This window comes from Rhinolophus sinicus, chromosome 11, assembly GCF_057876585.1.
Source record: "Rhinolophus sinicus isolate RSI-liver-muscle chromosome 11, RSI-T2T, whole genome shotgun sequence".
NCBI classification, from domain to species: domain Eukaryota; kingdom Metazoa; phylum Chordata; class Mammalia; order Chiroptera; family Rhinolophidae; genus Rhinolophus; species Rhinolophus sinicus.
Window position 1 is genome coordinate 10,825,976 of NC_142511.1, and position 18,215 is coordinate 10,844,190.

The window sequence follows — 18,215 nt, forward strand, 5'->3', positions numbered from 1 at the left end:
ATTTCTACATAGGGCAGGCTTTAGAATTTAACTTAAAGTTCAGACGGCAGGACGAGGAGGCTTGAACTGAAGTTACATGGCAGACCCACTGTCTTTTCTTAAATTAGAGGTTTACTTGGGATGGCTCAAGAGGACTACTGGTGATTATGTGTATATGATAATAGTACTGTGAAATCCCAACAAGTGACAAGTCTCTTATTGCTGCAGTAACAAATTACCATAAACTTAGCGGCCTAAACAACACAAATTTATTCTCTTATAGCTCGGAGGTCAGAAGTCCAAAAGTGGGTCTCACAGGCTAAAATCAAAGTGTTGGCAGGGTTGCATGCTTTCTGGAGGCTCTCGAGAAGAAGCTGTTCCTTCTCCATCCTGTTCTAGAGGCTGTCTGCATTCCTTGGCTCCCTTCCAGCAATAGCATGACTCCCACCTTGCTTCCAAGGTCACATCTTCCCTGACTCTGACACGTTTGCCTGCCTCTTATAAGGACCTTGTGATGCAAACCCAGGTCACTGATCCAAGGCCTGCCTCATGGGCTTGCCTCCACTCATCTCTCCCACTAACCTCCACTTCCTCTTGCTTGTCTGGGCCTGTCCTCCAGCTCCCTGGACAAACTTAAGCAACTGTTTCCCAACTTGCCATGCTCTCCCAATGACAGTGTAGTTGCAGCTTGACCCCGGGGATTGCTAATTAAGCAAGCCAAGTGTATGCCTCTCGGAATCTTCGTTTAGGCCTTTTTCTTGCTCTCCTTTATTCAACAAACATTTTTGAGCTTATTGTGCTGGAGGATAGACCTAAGCTAAAAATGGCAAGACAGTCTAAGCCATAGGTGCTACGTCACATCAGTCACATGAACTATACTATTGTAGGAAGTCAGAGCAAGGAGTTCCAAATCCTGGGAACCTTGTGTGAATCTTTCTCGTGCACCCTGGGAGAAAGAAGCAAAAGCTTCTTTCCTTTTGAGCTCCACGAGGGACCAGGGGTGATTAATCTTTGTGTTCCCTGTGCCTTGCGCATAGCTGTGCTCCATAGATGTTTAAAAGTTGGGAACAGGACCACCTGAAACTAATATAATATTGTATGTCAACTATAATTGAAAAATAATTTAATAATAACTTTAAAAAAAAAAAAAGGTTGGGAACAGGGCCAAGAGACACACCAAAAAAAAAAAAAAAAAAAAAAGCAAGCAGTGTCTGAAAACAGCAATCGGTTAGAAGTTATCCTGAAAGCCAGTCAGCACTTTCGTCTCTCTCTATTCTACCTAGCAACTGCTGACACCGCGCACACCTCCTATTTTTATTGGGAGAGAGCCCTGAGCGTCGCGCAGTCGCTGAATCTCTGAAGAGCCGGAGGAGTCTAGGCTCTTGAAAGATCCGCAGGGACCCGTCGGTGTTTTGGTTAAAAGAATCTGAAAGGAAAGGACTTTAGAGGGGCTGACGGTGCTCCTGTTGCGTCTCCTTATTGTGCTAACGGTGAAGCACAGCGTTGCCCGTGAGTATCCCAAGTTCTCTTTGCTCCGAACGCCCCCGCTGAGGCGGCGTAGGGGGCAGCGCTTGTCCTAAAACGTGTGGTGAAATGTGGAAGAAGCCGGGCGGAAAAGTGTGTTTATGAAACCCGGGACTTGGTGGAGCGCCGGACTCGCTGAACAGTTGTCCCTCCGGTTCCTGCGTGTCACCCACCTTCTGAGAGGGTGGAAGCCATGCTGGGAAGACCTCCCGGTGACTTCCTCCCGTCTCAGCGTCGCTCCCTGTCTTTTCTGCTCAGACCCTTTCTTTGACTTGTGTCTCCTCTTCACGAGCGCAGTGAGTCTCGCGACGAGTTTCGGGGCCTCGCGCCGCGGCACAGAACCCCTGGGCCATGCGTTTCCTCCTCACCACGAGCCCCACCAGTAACCAAAGATCCCGGGAAGATGAAAGCGCGGTTCTGGACGCGTGGACTGGATGGAAGAGGCACCAGCTAAGCAGAGGAGACGTTCTTCGTGGCTTAGGGGCCCGTGGCACGAGGGAAGCAGTGCCTTCCGTTGCCCCCAAACCATGAGAAGGCCCGTGGCCTGGAAGCACCGGGCTACTCTGCCCGACTGCTCTTCCAGCTACGGGCTGGCATTCCTGGGGGGGCGGGGGGGGGGCAGTGTCTAGAACTCAATCTCAGCCACCCCTGTAGGCAGGGACTCGTGAAATGACAGCGAGGAGCTCTTTCAAATCATGTGTATTCATTACACAGAGGTCGGTGGATGGCCCACCGCGTGCCAGGCACTTCGGAGGATGTGACAGTGAGCAAGACAGACATTGGACCTGCTTCTACAGAAATTTAATCCAGAAAAGCCCCACCATTTAAGTCAGAAATAGGCTCAGAAAACCCAGCCCAGAGAGGTCGGCTCAGCTCACATAACAAACAGAGTCTGAATCCACACAGGCCTTCCAGCCACAGTCGAGGGCTTTCCAATGTCACCGAGCCTCTGGATGTGGCCACTGGGCACTTTGATAATGGGTAGGATGCGAAATAAGCTCAGTCAGCCTATAAAGGGTAGGGAAAGTCACTTTATGTTGATTACTCTCCTTTTGACGCCTTAGACGCCCTTTTTCTCTGTCATGTCTTGTGCCCTGGAGGATGAGTGCCACTGCTACGGACTACGTCACCCAGTCCCTCTTGCAGGCTAATTTCTACCCAGTGGGAGACACTGAAAGGAGAGAGATCAGAGAGCAAGGAGGAAAAAGAGGTCGGAGTGTTTCATCTTCCTCCTTCCCCTCTTTCTGTAATGTCTCTGGTCGTAGCCGTGTCCCTCTGTAATACAGTTTCCCTAAATAGCCCCATCTTTATGGTTCCAGCTGCCACTGGGCTTTAGCACTAGTTGCTGCTCTAATCTCTGCCACCCTAGGGGTGGTCATGGCTTCTGGGTGCCTCATGCTCCCCTTAACCTTTCCTATGCCTCTGCAAGGAGTCCCTTCTTCGGGTCTCTTCATGTGACTCATCTGGAGTGAAGGCTGTTTCCTACCAGGACCTTGAGTCAGAATTCTTGAGCACCGAGGGATGCTGACAGGGAAGGGAGCCAGGGCTATGAAAAAAGACTTCGTGTGCTTGACATTTGTGCCTCATGCTGGCCCTCAGTAGCAGCTTCTCGTTGTGGAAATGCAGGGAAGAGATACCCGCGTGTTTGGGGTCACAACTCCAGGATGTTAAAATAACTCCAATATCACTTCCAGTGTGTTGCTTTCGTCGATTCCATAACATGCAGCAGACTGCTCCTTCCTTTGTACTCCCCTAGCTCCTGTTCACAGCTTTTTCATTTCCTATTTGTAAAAATCTGTCCTTCAAGGCTCTCCTGGAAGCCAGGGAGAGATCTCTTCATTTTCCTCTTCTGCGTTTCCCCAGCACTACCTAGTGACCTGTTGGCACTTAATAAATGCCTCCTGAGTGAATTGATGTTCAAAGGTAATGTTCCTAAGAAATTGAAGTTATCTGACTGTGAGCCATAGAGAACTTAGGCAGTAAAAACGACTACAGATTTGCAGCTGTGGTTTACTGTATTGCAGAATTTGTGCAAGAAAAAAAAAGATGTTTCAGGCTTTACACCTCATCCTGTTCTTCATTCAGCCTATGTGAAACGGACTGGGTGATGTGGGTGGGTGTAATTAGGCGAGGGCCGTGCATGGGCTCCCTCTTCCATAGCCACATGTGGTTTTGTGTGTTTAATTGTGAAATAACCAAGGTCAGTTTCTTGCTATTATTCATAATTCTATGGAGGTACGAATCTGCTGTATCATTCTGCTTCACGAAGGCAGGAGTCCTTCACAAACAAGGACTGATGGTGGATCAGCCCCCAAAATTGACAACCAAGCTAGTGTGGAAAGACAGACTTCCAGATTATAGGTTTCGAAATGACCTTGAGTTCAAAGAGTTAACATGAGAAAATATGGGCATTCGTTACAGACTTTTTTAGACTTCAGTCTGTTTCCATGGAGCTGTTGCCAAGGTACATGCAGCAGAAATTTCTCCAAGACAATGTTTTACTCCCCGAAGGCCCTCTTCTTCTTGGTTGACATTGAATCTATCTAAATCTGAGAAATTCAAATAATTCGTAGATTTTCTTCTGACTGGTTGGAATATCTGTTTATTCTCACTAAAATCCATTGCCCTTAACCATCCTCTCATGCCAGAGGATTGCCAAGAACTGCGGGGAGGGGGCCTGAGTTAAAGGCCCTGTTTCCCCGAAAATAAGACCTAGCCAGACAATCAGCTCTAATGAGTCTTTTGGAGCAAAAATTAATATGACCCAGTATTGTATTGTATTATATTATATTAAATTATATTAATTATATTATAAGACCCGGTCTTATAGTAAAATAAGACCGGGTCTTATAATAATTTTTGCTCCAAAAGACGCATTAGAGCTGACTGTCCAGCTAGGTCTTATTTTCAGGAAAACATAGGATCAAGTGCATGGCTCTTTATAGACACTTGTTTTATGAAACACAAATTGAAACACATGACAAAGGACATTCTTTCTGATGTCCAAATTGATATTTATTGTGGAAAACCTTTCAAGAATGTATGAATCAAGTCACATTTTTTTTTTACAACTTCAATGAATCATTTAAAAACAATAAAATTCACAAAATTTAAACATTCTTCTAGGAAATATGAGACATATGGTCATCACTGTATACAGAGAGTACTAAGGGGGAAAAAAGAATGCCACAGCTCATTCGTTCATTCTCTAAAGCCCTGTAGTGGTCTCCTTGCTACTCCTCAAACACATGGACCTTGCACCCTCCTTGACTTGGACTTGCTTTCCTGTCTGGAAGGTTCTTCTCCCATGGCTCACTTCCTCACTTCGTTATACATCTCTGCACAAATGCCACCTTTACTGGCCCGCCTATCTAAAAGGTCAGCCCTCTTCACACTCTATCTCTTTCCACGCTTTTTCTTCACAGCCTTTATCACTCCCTGATCTTGAATTATGTATGTACCTATTGTCAGTCTTCCTGCTAGAAATTAGCCTAGAGGGCTGGGTCTTTGATGTGTTCACTGCTGCATCCCTAGCAGCTAGCACTGTGCCTACAGAAATTCAGAAAAGAATACAACTTATACAAAAGGAGACATTGGTAATCCCCAAAAGGATAGCCTCAAAAGAGTAACTAAAAAGTCCAACTGTCACATCCACACTTTGAGGCCCTCAGTGAGTTCCTGTAGTTAGGAGGTTGTTAGGAGAAGGACTGGCCATCCTTGCTGCCCATAGAACCACCCACATCACTGCATATTGGAGAAGTGTCCAAGGGTCCTCTTGACTAAAAATATCACCATCCGCCTCTCCCCCTCACTCCCATGATGCCTGAAATTCCAAAGAGTAGTTCCCAGGAACTCTAATCACTCTCACTGCATTAAGGCATCAGGCTTCTTGGGAGGCCTTGGTTATCCAATCAGGTATCATGGCCACGTGGTGGGAAGGTCTAGAGCCTGGGCCTCCAGGGACTGGGGAATCGGTGACAGTGAGTCATGTTTGACAGCAGGGGGCGGGAGAGAGCAATGGATGGGGCAAAGAGCCTGAACTAGAGTCCGAGCTGGGGATGGACCCCTACCTGAGGACCTACTGGGTAGTCTAAGGCAGAGGGGCTTCCCATCTGCGAGATCAGAGTGTGATTCCTGGCTCCTCCACTTGTGGCTTCTAAGGATGGTCTCCGGCAGTTTTCTTCATCTCTCTCTCTACCTATTTTCTGGCCGTGAAATGGGAATTTTAAAACCCACCTGAAAGGGTTGCCATGAGGAGGATATGAAACTCCTGTTTATCAAAGGCTTCACCTGGTCCCTAATACACGGTATGTGCTCAGTGAATACGCGAGCTCTCATGGGGATGATTCAGATGCTGCTGCCTTTCGTAGCTCATGGAAGGCCCAGCTTCATGGAAGCTTTGTAACCTCCTCCTTTGAGCATTTCCGGATTGCTTCACATGAGAGCAGGCTCTCTCTCCTCTCAGCTGCTGGAGCTGGCACCTCTTTGGTGGCGCTTACTGCTTGCTGCCATGTGTCACTGCACCATATTTACTGATGTTACGTGCTTTAGTTCTCCTATAATACTCTAAGTTCCTGGAAGGAAGAACTGGTGTCTGATTTGTATTTCTCTTCCTGACATTGCCTCACAATTCCTTGTACATGGTAGATACCAATAAAAATCGCCCCATGGAGAAGTGCCTGAAAACACTTTACCAATTATTTTATAACCAGCGATTTTCACTGCCTTTTGTAAAAATGGCCAACTAGTTAATCTACAGTTTAAAGGGAACATAAGTTAGGACATCACATAGCCACTGCCTCTGGTCTCAGTGCTCTGGTTGTGGTGCTCAGGCTTCCCAGCAATGGCTGTCCGAGACTATTGGGACAGGCCAGCGAATGCTCTCTGGGGAGCAGCTTGACTGGCCTGGACAGAAAACCGAATTCTAAAATGTCGATTTCAGTTCAATAAGTGGTTCCATGCTGATCATCTGTTCATGGAGAGGAAGAGAGAAACCCAATTTCATCATTATTGGAGCAAGAAGAAAGAATCAGAAGATTCTTAGATTGAAGCATGTAGAAGTCCTTCCCAGTGATTCAGCCTTTGTAGTTGTACTAGACGTCTGACCATCTGGGCAGTATATCCAGAGGGTATACACGCTCACAAGGCCTAACGTACCGTGAGCAAAAGAGGATCACAGACGTTCCCGTGTCTTTTCTGTTCTGAGTTACTGACTTAACTTCTGTCCACCAACCTCCCATCACAGCTGACGTTGTGTTTTGGAAGCCCAACTAAGGAGCAAGCGTGACTCATACCTGTGGACACACCAGATGGGTAACTGGGCCCAAGGCAAACAAAGAGGAGAGGGCTGTGACGTCCTGGAGCAGAGCCAGGCTGCAGCTGCATGAGGGGTGGACCGGGCAGGTGACCGGCAGACGGAGGCAGCCTTCGGGGGCCGAGCAGCCTGGGAAGTCAGGGCCGGCCAGTGGAGCACTGCTCCGAAACCAGGAATGCGACTGAGACTGAGGTTGAAGGAAAGGACAGTCGCCTGGACTGGGACACCATTGGCAACAGACCGTATTTTTCTCTATTTACCTCTTGTAACTCGGGATAATGCAGATTTTTATGAAGTGATAGTTTAATAAGAAAGCGAGATTACGAGAATGATAACTATGTACTGTGTGTGGCAAGAATGTCAGTGATACTTAGAATAAATCCTCCCGTTGAGCGGTAACGCTCCAAGTTCTTAACCTTTTTTTTTTTTTTTTTTTAACTTTTTGGCATCTACTAGGCATGTAGGCCCCTGACGTCATAAAAGGAACCCCAGATTCCAAGGGAAGTTCTATACCAACCCAACTTAGCTCAGGAACACAGTCTCTTTTTTGAAAATTCCTTCTTCTTTCTCGCATTCTTTGCCTGGAATTTGATTTCTCTGAGTTTTTTCCCTATGAATAACTGTGGAAGCAAGCCCTACATATTTCTTTTCCCCTCACTCCCTCCACTCCAGCCACAGGCCTTCTTGCTGCTCCTGGAACATGCCAGGCATATCCTTTCCTCAGGACCTTTGCACAGTCCCCTCTGCCTGGACTGCTGTACCCAGACACCTGCCTGCCTCCCTCACTCCCTACAGGTACTTGTTCAGAAGTCACCTTCTTGGGGAGGCCTCCCATAACCATGGCTGCTTAAAATTGTATTGTTTAGTCCTCTTTGTAGCTTCGTTTTTCTCCGTTGCCCTTTTTAAAAGACAAGTTATGTAATTCGTCTATTTTGTATTGTCTGTCTTCCTCCCTCCCTCCCATCAGAATGTAGGCTCCATAGGGCAGATATTTTATCTGCTTCGTCCGTTGTGTGCTCATGGTTTAGAACAGGGCCTGGCACAGGGGAGACACTCACATGTTTGTTGAATATACAACTGGATGTGAAGAAAGTGTGAGAACCGATGTTCGTGACTTGTTTTTCCTTTTGCCTCCATCTTTAAACAGTTGCTCACCTGCAGTGTAGCCACAAAAACCTTTCCAGGTACAGAGAAATAGGATTGCTTCAAAGTCAGTTACAAATTCAAGCATATTCCCCTTTTGCAGATTCCAGATTTCATGTAACTCAGATTTCAGCTCTGCTCTCCACTCACCAGGCGGCCCTCTAAGAAAAGTACTTTTTAAAGTATAGGTTCCAGGTTAGCTTCGCACTCATTTCACCTTGCTTATTTCATTATTTCAAAGCAGAGAAATAAAATGTTTTGCGAATAATTTAATTCACAAATATTTATAAAGGTCCTCCCATGCGCCAAGCTCCCTGTGCTAGGCCTTGCAGGAAATACAAAGGGAGAAAGTTACGTCCCAGTTGCTCAGTGCCTTAGGATGCAGAAGTGAGAAGAAGGTGACAAAGCTGAAGAGACTAGAAGGCAGAAGGTGGTACCTCTTGATTTGGGGCTAGAACTTGTGCTTCAGTCCTGGCTCCTGTCAGAAGACGCAGCACCTGTGTGGGGAGATGCCCAACCTCAGAAGCTTCCACTGTGTCGCCTCCTCACCCCTGGCCCCCTCCCCAGGAAGGGAAACGGGGAGGTAAAAGGTCAAAGCAGTGCAGAGGCGTCCTTGGGGACCTGATGCTCTGCCCAGGCCTGGGGAAGACCAGCCTCCATGTTGCTCAGAGCTGCAGCTGACATGCAGGATACCACCTCCGGGAGGGGCCCAGGAGGCTGGGGCACCTCCTCTGAACCCTGCCAAGCTGCTCCCACCCCAGCTAGAGGAGCGGGGAGCAAAGGGAGAAAAGTTCTGCTTTCACAGAACTGGTGGGATCGGGTGAAAGGGGGCTCCGCAGGCCTGGTTCGGTCTCAGAGGATCCTGTCTCCCCTAGTGGTCAAGGTGAGGGTACCTGGACTTGGGGTGGTCAGTTCTGACAGGCAGTGTCTGCACGTTACAGATTCTTTCAGAGATGGGTCCCGAGAAAAGAAAAAGATAGACAGACTTGTATGCACAAAAGCTGAACCAACTACTTTATGAGCTGATTTTTACAAGTGTGATAAATGTATTTATAAATGCAGAGGAAGGAGGGAACATCAGTAAGTGGTATTCAGCCTGGGGGCTGGGAGCCTGACACCCATCCAGGGTTCTCTGCAGTGACACGGGCCACGTGGGAAGATCGAGTGCTGGGGAGTTCACAGCTGGGACAGGGCATTGGGCTGGGCAGTCAGGCACGGCTTTGGGGCTGTGGTGTCTAGTACAGCCTTTAGACCGGCCCGAGGAGCCCCGGACATGGACGTGGACCCTCACTTTAGAGGGCCCTGCTCTGACCCTCTTACCCACATCCTTCACTGAGTGAGGAGTCCATGGGGCCAGGGGAGGTGCTCACCCTGAGACTGGAACTCGCTGCCCAGATAACTTGGGGCTTCTTGGGTTTACGAAGGCCTCTTCCTTGGGTCCACCTTCCTGAGGATGAGCCATGCTCTGCTAGGCCCGAGGAGGTGGGGGCGGGGGGGGCGGCGAGGGGCAGTGATGTGGCTGGAGCTTGAATGAGAGACCAGGGGTGTCTCATGTGGGCACGAGGCCCTTGGCAGGACTGGATGGAGCCCGGGGTGGGCAAAGAAGGGAGTGGGTCTTCGGCCCAGGGCCAGGGGATGAACAGCGGGGGACAGTGTTGTCTGTGCCACCCAATTCACGTTCAGCATGTCACAAAGTCTGAGATTTGTACATTTGAACATGGCATTCGAGGTCGTAGGAAGGACTATTTGTCAAGGTAGAAGGATAGAACATAGGTAACAGTTTGTTAGCTCGGTTTATTTCTTTTACGTGTTTGAATCCTTAGTCTTCTTGACTGGCCACGCGCATGTCAGGGCTGGTCCTGGGAGTGTCTTTGGAGATGGGGTTTGATGACTGGGAAGGACTTCGATGGGTGAGGATGGCAGCGGGTAACAGGACAGAAAGCGCGGGATGGGCGTTTGCCGACCGAGTGAGCAGTCGGGGCAGGAAGCCGGAGCTGCAGCACGACGTCTGCCTGCCAGCCCTTTGGCACAGTGTGGGGGCTCGCCTTCTCAGCCGGGCTCTGCTTCCCTGTCGGGTGTCACGTCTCCCCGTCTCCTCTGTGACACTCAGTGTGCTCCCGCCCTCCTCGGCCACTGGTTCCCAGCATGCTGCGCTCTCTTATGCCTCCTGCCGCATACATGGTTTCTGTTTGGCTGCCACCACTCCCCTTCCTATGTCCCCACCCAGCCCCTTGGCCTGCTCACCTCCTGCCTGTCCCTGAGATCTCCCCTAAGACATCTCTTCTCTGGAAAGTCTTCCCGAGGGCCCATGCCCCGTGCTCACCCCCATCAGGACATCCATCACACGGTTTTGAACCTGCCCTGTCTGTCCCCACCAGACCGTCAGCTTCTGGGATGAGCTAAGTTCACTGTGGAAGTGGCAGGGAGGGCCAAACAGGCTTGTTTCACGTTAGCTTCCTACTGACACTTAGTAACCACCACAATTCTCAGAGTGATAATTGGCCAGAATAAAAGGTAGAGAAAAGCATAGCAAGCCAGGTGGCAGAGGAGGTTTGGCATAATAGGAAAAGAACTGCGCTTTGAAAAGATGTTTTTCTCAGAAGGCCTGAATTCTTATGTGGATTCTCCCTCTGACTGACCTGGGTGTGTGTGTGTGTGTGTGTGTGTGTGTGTGTGTGCGCACACATATAGGGGTGGAGAGGGGGCCCTTATTTATCCACCCAGAGCCCTCACTGGTAAAACGGGGAGTTGGGTTATCAGTGTTTGCAAACCCGGAGGCCCAGTGAGTGGTCTGGGCCCTTCCCCCCACAGACCAGAGCAGCGCTCCCTTCTTCACGTACAAGTTGAGGTTACCTGTAAAATTTCATCCTAAGGTTTTCAAACCTGAACAAAAAAGGCTCCACGTCTCAGGCTAGAGCTGTCCAGTCCTTTCCAGCCCCTAGCTCCTAGGGTTCCGATTCTGTAAGAGGAAGCAGCTGGGGCCCAGGAGGGATGGACGTAGCTGAACACCGTGTGGGGATGAAGTGGAGGGCAGCGCAGGGTGAAGATGGTCTGTGACTCTGATCCTCCTTCTTTGCCTCCCTCCCAGGGACTCACTCTCGGAGATGTTTTCGCCTGGGCGTTTCAGATCCTGGCCATGGGATCCCTGAATTTATTTCTGTGGGGTATGTGGACTCTCCTCCCATTGCCACATACAACAGCATCTCTCGGCTGAAGGAGCCCCAGGCCCCATGGATGGCAGAGCACCTCGCCCTGACCGCTGGGAGCGGTACCCTCAGCTGCTGCGGGGCTGGCAGCACACGTTGCAGCTGCAGAGGCACTACAATCACTCAGGTGATGAACGCAGCAGCAGGCTTTCCCCCCCTCGTCCCCACCCCTAGAGCCGTCCTTGGGCGATAGCACATGGGAGCAGTTGCTCTCGGTGGCGTTGGCAAAGCCCAGACAATCTGGTGGATGGGGTTCAGTGCCTGCCATCTGCCCTGTGCAGCTTCCAAATTGTGTGTTGTCCCCAGGAGCCCTTTGTCCTGTGCTCCCCAGACCCCTACTGGGCTCTCATTCATTCAAGCTCTGACCTGGATCTTCTCCTGTCCCATCTAATGTGGCCGCCCTGGGCCTCTCTTCCTGGGGGCCAGCCTTGGTGAGATGCTCGCTTATGCATCATGATTTGTGACACTGACTGTTTCAGGGGTGGTTCTGGCTACTGCGTAGCTCCCCCTCCTCCACTGTGCTATAAAGTTTATCAATGAATCGTTCCCATTATAGGAAAGCTCCCCAAGGCAGGAATCATGTTCCTTGGCGTGCAGTAGGTGTGCCACCAATGCTCGTTGCTAGGGGATGACGTCACAGGAAGCTGCTGGAGACGGTGTTGCCCTGGTGGGCCAGTGGGGTGCTCTGTTCTGGGGCAGAGCCACACCTCCAGTCCCATCACCTGGGCACCCACCTCCACACCCCTGCTCTGTGTGTATGTTCCAGGGTTTCACACTTATCAGACGGTGACTGGCTGTGAGTTGCTGAAGGATGGAAACAGTGCGGGATTTCTGCAATGTGCGTATGACGGACAGGATTTCATTATCTTCAATAAAGATACGCTCTCCTGGACGGCTGTAGATAACGTGGCACACATCACCAAGGGGTGTGAGAGGCCAGTCAGCATGAGTTACAGTATCAGAAGAACTGGCTGGAAAACGAATGCATCGCGTGGTTGAAGAGATTCCTGGAGTGCGGGAAAGATACCCTACAAAGGACAGGTAAGGGGAAGGGAAAATACCTTTGTCCTCGCACCCTCAGCACCCTTGGTTTTATATACCTTCCTCTGCTCTAGGTTATGGTCACCCTATTCTGAAATCCTTGTTCGTTGGACTATCGTGGTCTCTCACCCCCTGTGAAAACTTTCCCTCGCTACTTTTTATCAGTGTCTTGACAAGATTCAAGAATTCCACTTGTCTTGACAGAGTGAACTACCTCCAGGCCCCCCTCCTTTTGGGGGAGCCAGTGACACAAATCCTTCCATCTCCTGTCAGTGATAGGTTGGGAACTACTTTGGGTGGTGGAACAATTCTTACAAGTTGTTTACTAAGTAAGGGCTCCTGCAACACCGGTATGCGTAAAAATCTGGACCTAACAAAGAACAAACAGAAGGTGTTTGCTAAAGGATTTATGATAAGATTTCTCTCAGTAAAAAGCTCCTGTTACACAGTAAAGATAGGATTCAATCGGTCAACTTTTAGTTAATACAGAGCTTTTTACTCATAATCTTATTCAAAATGAATGATGTGTGTATTGTGCCATGGGAACCTGCTAGACCAATGAGCCTTTTCCCACAGCAGTGGTCTTGAATGGCGGGACTTTGCAGAGCTGTGGGGCCCTTGGGAGGCATGTGGCCCACGGTCATAAATATGGAGTGTCTCTCTAAGAGCGTCAGCTTCGGGGGCAGTAACCGGAGTTTGAGCTTCACTCTCCCACTCACTAGCTGAATAGCCATCTTAATTGTAAGGTGGCGGGTAACAGAAACCTACTCAAACTGGCTTAAACACAAAGAGGGGAGCTGTTTAAAAGGCAAGAATCAGGGCAGTGTGGGGACCTGAGGAATTAAAACCAAGATTTGAATGGCTTTCTCCCAGGTGAGGACGTGGCAGCCAACACAAATCTCAAATCCTCCTAGCATCACCATTCTAGAAGAATGGGCTTCTCTCTCCCAGCTCTAGTTACAAAAAAATTTTTTTATCACAGGAGGGCTCTGGTTGGCCTCCGTTGGATCATGTGACACCTCTTGCACTAATCGTCGTGACCATCGGGATAAGTTTCTAACATTGTCCATGGGTAACAGAGTCCTGGCAAGAACTAAATGGCATACTCAAAATGGTTTAACTGAGGAGAATTCAATAACGAGATTATTTACAGAGATACAGTAAGGGTTGAGGAAACCAGTAAGGGATAGTGAAATACCTAGAGATTTGCAACAGAAGGAAGCCATTACACCCCCTAGATCTGAAGGCACTACTATTACCAGAGCCCAGCAAGGGCTGGTACCCAGGAGGAACCTTCTAACAAGAGCTGTGGCCTGGGAGAAACACAATCGCTGGCAGATCACAGTGGCTGGGGGACTGGTGGACAAGACCCAACCACTCTCTCCCTGAGTTGTACGAGTTTTTGCTGAGGATGCTTCACCCACAGGCCAGCCCCAGCCAGAAGCTGGGGGCAAGGGAGCCCTGGAGGTGGTCAGAAGAGCACAGCCTCCTGGGGCACAGAGCAGGGCTCAGAAGGTCAGAGGCTATATCTGGAGGCTAGCGAAGAGAGAATAACCAGGGCACACAGTTGGGTTATGTTTGGGTGGCAGGATTAAGATTGGTACCTCTTCACAGAAGCACCTGTTGGGGTGGGGTCGACTAATTTTCCAATACGTGGCATGTGTTTGTCAGGAGAACGGGTTCTTGTTATTAGGAAAAAAATGGGGCAAACATATGCTAGGCCAACGAAACAATGACCTTGAATAAAATAAACAAGTGTGATATGACTACCTCACAGAAACTGATGTGAAATAATATACATGCAAACTCCATGTATACTGTAGATCTCTGCTCACACATTTAATGTTATTATTGTTGCCAGACTGAAGAATGTCTGGCAGCTCAGGATCTAGGTGAAGTCTATGGCCAACTTGGGTTGCATGGGACCTTTCATCATGAGACAGTCAGGCCTGCAGAAGGGCTGTGGGAGTCTCCACTTCTCATCTGGATGAGTGGCATAGTCTTTAGCTGCAAACAGGGAAACCCCAGTTGCCTGGCCTGCTGTTCTTGGTGAATCCAGCACTAGGGAGAAGGTAGGGAACTAGCAAAAAGGTGCGATGAATTGGGATGAATTGGGATTTGAGGGTTAATAGTAATCCTGTTGATCCTCTCTGGGGTGCAGAGCTCTTTGGAAAACCGGGAAGAGGGACGTCTGGGCACCTGGGGTGTGTGAGAAGAGTGTGGGAAGTGTGACTTCCCCTTCCAAGCCTCCTCTCTCTACCATGAGTGTCCTAATGGGGTCTCCACCCTGTGGTCAAAACCCACTCCTAGGAAAGGATCTGTCAATAGGCAGATTCTCTCTCCTGGTGGCGATTACACGTGCTTTTTAACGTTGGAAAGCCTTTTTCTCCCACTCAATGTCATGCCTCAGGAAACAGAAAGGGAAGGTATTGTCGAGGTGTAGGTTATTCCCTGTATTGGGGTGGCAGACAGCACAGTGGGGGAAGGGGCTGCAGGAAGCAGCCCCCCGGGCATGACATTGGGCTCTGTGTGGCTCACGTTTGGATATGACCCGGTGTCAGCAGGAAATATTAAGAACAGCACCACGTGGGGAATGCGCAGAACGGCCAAGTGGGAGCAAGGCCACGGTGGACAATTCCTCGTCGTCACTGTGCGTGCCCATCTCTGATATGAATCTCTAGAGCCCTTTGAAGGGCGTAACCATCACATATATTTTTGTCTGATGACAATCGCTATCTCAGTCCCTTTGGGCGGCTACAACAAAATACCACAGCCTGGGTACAAACAAACAACAGAAACTTGTTTCTTGTAATTCTGGAGGCTAAAACCCAGATCACGGTACCGGCATGAGGGCTGGTCAGATGCAGGCTCTGTTCCGGATTGCAGACCGCGGACTTCTTGCTGTGTCCTCACAGGGTGGACGGGGGCTGGGGATTTTTCTGGATCCTCTTTTATAAGGCGCTAATCCCATTTTTGAGGGTTCTGCCCTCATGAGTTAAGCACTTCCCAAAGGCCCCACCTCCTAATGTCATCGCCTTTGGGGGTTCGGATGAACGTGGGGGAGGGAGGAGACAAAACCATTCAGACAAACAGCAATCACCAAAGTACCAGCCTGAGTACACAAGGCCATTCAGAACCAAAGCTGAGCTGAAATGGCTTGATATCTGTTTGCACTAGCACACAATTGGAAAAGGGAGTGTTGAGTTCTGATCTCCAATCTTTTGCTGACTTACTTCTCATAAAGAGTCACTTTCACGTTACGTAGCTCAGTTACGTGGCTCCACTCCACATTCATTATTCTCCAGCACACCGCCCTCGCAGACAGTACGTAATAAATAAGTTTGTTGTTGATGAGCCTGGGTGCTGGGCCATTCTTGGTTTCAGATGTTTCCCGCAATGAAGAAAACTGACTGGGAAACCCAGTCACCAAGTTCTAATATTTGTATGCTCAGTACATGCGATGTTTCTATTTCACTTTACATTCTTCTTCCTAGAGCCCCCACTGGTCGGAGTAAGCCGCAAAGAGACTTTTCCAGGGATTACAACTCTTTTCTGCAGAGTTTATGGCTTTTATCCCCCCGAAATTTCCATGATCTGGATGAGAAACGGTGAAGCAATCCTCCAAGAAATGGATTATGGAGACATTCTTCCCAGTGGGGACGGGACCTGTCAGACATGGGTGTCAGGTGAGCTGGAGACTCAGAGCAGTGACCTTTACTCCTGTCACGTGGAGCACTGTGACGTCCAGATGGTTCTCCTAGTCCCCCAGGGTAAGAACCGGGTGGCGCTGTCTGGGAGATGAGATCGAGGAAGGGGGGTAAGCGGCAGGCAGGGATCATGGTGTGTGTTAGAACCGGTCTGAAATCAGAGCTTCTGTCCCTTTTTGGTCTTGGGACTCCTTTATACTCATAAAAACTTTTATGCTCATGAAAATTATTGAAGACCCCCACAAAGCTTTTGTTTATGTGGGTTATATCTGCTGCTATTTACTGGATTACAAATTAAAATTTTTTTTAATTTTTTAAAGTTAAGAAAACACAAGCACCGATTCCATTCACCATCAGAGCAAAGATGTCGTCGTGTAGCCTCTAGAAAGCTCCCCTGTGCACATGTGAGAGGTTGAGATTTTTTAAGAAAAGGGCAGGGGAGGGGGATCGTGACTTAAACCTCAAGGACCCTCTGAGAATCTTAAGGACCCCGGGGGCATTCAGGCTCCACGTTGAGAACTGCTGTCCCTGTTTTAGATCATTGCCCTAATGGGGCTGTGACGTGAGAAACAGAAAGAAAATGGTGTTGGCTTCCTGATGGGCTCAGCGACAAAAGCCGCCAAAAGTTAATGCAGAAGAGGAGGAGGACCTGTGGATTTTTCCTCATGTGCTTGCTTTCAGAGTCAGGAGCTGTCCCTCTGCGGATGGAAGCTGTCCTTGGGTCCGTTGTCCTCGTGATTGCCCTGCTGGGGTCGGCATCCGAGCCTGGAGAGAAGGCCCCAAGGTGAGAGGCGCGTGGAAGGGTCCGAGGGGGCCACAGACTGTCGCTCCTATAGCTCCACACGCTTGCTTTCCTGCACCTGCCACTCCAAGCTCCATTTGGGAATGGGGTGGGCCTCACTCTGTGATCACAGAAGGACTTGGAACACCTCTCCCGCCACACAGGGAACACACACCAGGGGTAACGCTTGCAAGGAGAGTGGTCTGTTTCATAGGTGATGTGACGCTTGACATCAAGAGAGGAGTTCAACTCCTGTCCAGGTGAACTGTCCTCCTAGAAGCTGGGTCAGAGAAGACAGAGTGATCTTGATTTGTCTTTTTCCAAACTAGATCTTTATTATTCATTACTATTGACTTTTTGTTTTGCCCTTTGTTTTGAGATGGCAGTAAGTTTTCCCATTTGACAAACATTTTTCTGCCCCAATCATATGAAAGACCTTTTCCTTCTAAATTCATCTTTTAATACATGAAATGTTGAAGAGTCGACATGGAAAATAAGACTCAGGGAAAGGAGAAATGGGAGAGATATAGGGTCTTGATACCTTGGGGGTAAAATTCATTCATTCTCTAAATATGTATGAAGTACCTACTATGTTCCAGGCTGTGTACTGGACTCCGGGATGTAGCAAAGCAAAAGGCAGACGTGATCCCTGCTGTCTTGTGCGGTCATTGCCCCCCTGGATTCAGGAGGTGCTCAAGTTGATCACAGCCTAATATTGATGGGACCTAGAACACGGGTGTGAAGCCGGTGGGGGACGGGGGCTTGGAGGTAAAACCAACCCCTTTCATAGAACATCAACTCAGTGAGTTAGTAGGTCATTCTGATGTTTTCTTTATAAAGTACAGCGCTAATCCCAAGGCAATAAATGAGAGCTGCTGCCACTCCTCTCTCAAGAACAATACACACTGGGAGTTTCTGCTTTTTATCTTGTGGAGTTTGTGAATTTGAGTTAAAATTTGTCGGGTACTGAGAGAATCTTGACAAAGCAGACTAAAAGTGTCAGTGCCAGCTTCTTGGATTTTGCTGAACATTTCGTAAATTTTTTTTTTTTTTTTTTGAGCTATAAGGAAAAATGCACGTATCTGACTAAAAAGTCTTCCTTTCAGAGCAAAATGGAGTCATCTACCTTCCTACCCCAGATCAATGATTGGAGATAGCTCTTGTCCAGTTGTCATTCCTCTGGCTGCGAACCGTGGTCTCCTCTGGCCCCTGTGGACTCCAGTTCAGGGCTCAAAATTGTGCCACACCCACAACAGACCCGGATGTTACAGGATTGAGCATTTATGGCAGAAGATAGAGCCACAAAGTTTTCTTTGTTCTCTGGTTTCAAAAAGCCTGTTGGCTGTCAAGCTCCTTTGATGGACTCCTGTACCACATTTGGCTCTGAGTATAGCTTGTCTCATGACATAACTACCCTCCGTCCTATTGTCAATGATGACTTACAAATAAACAGATAACCTCCGAGCTGGAAGGAAGCTTCCAATCGAGTGCAGGAAATATCTTCTCCATGTCTTCTCCAA

General features: G+C 48.8%; 1 protein-coding gene across 1 annotated transcript; it reads left to right on the forward strand.

Moving 5' to 3' along the window:
- Positions 1 to 1,422: 1,422 nt before the first annotated feature.
- Positions 1,423 to 17,408, forward strand: LOC109444414 (major histocompatibility complex class I-related gene protein). The gene is given in 9 exon segments (XM_088801830.1): positions 1,423 to 1,488; positions 11,049 to 11,207; positions 11,210 to 11,293; positions 11,933 to 12,094; positions 12,097 to 12,207; positions 15,702 to 15,977; positions 16,596 to 16,658; positions 16,661 to 16,698; positions 17,382 to 17,408. Coding segments are annotated over 8 exon segments (774 nt in total). The 5' UTR covers positions 1,423 to 1,488; positions 11,049 to 11,194.
- Positions 17,409 to 18,215: the final 807 nt, after the last annotated feature.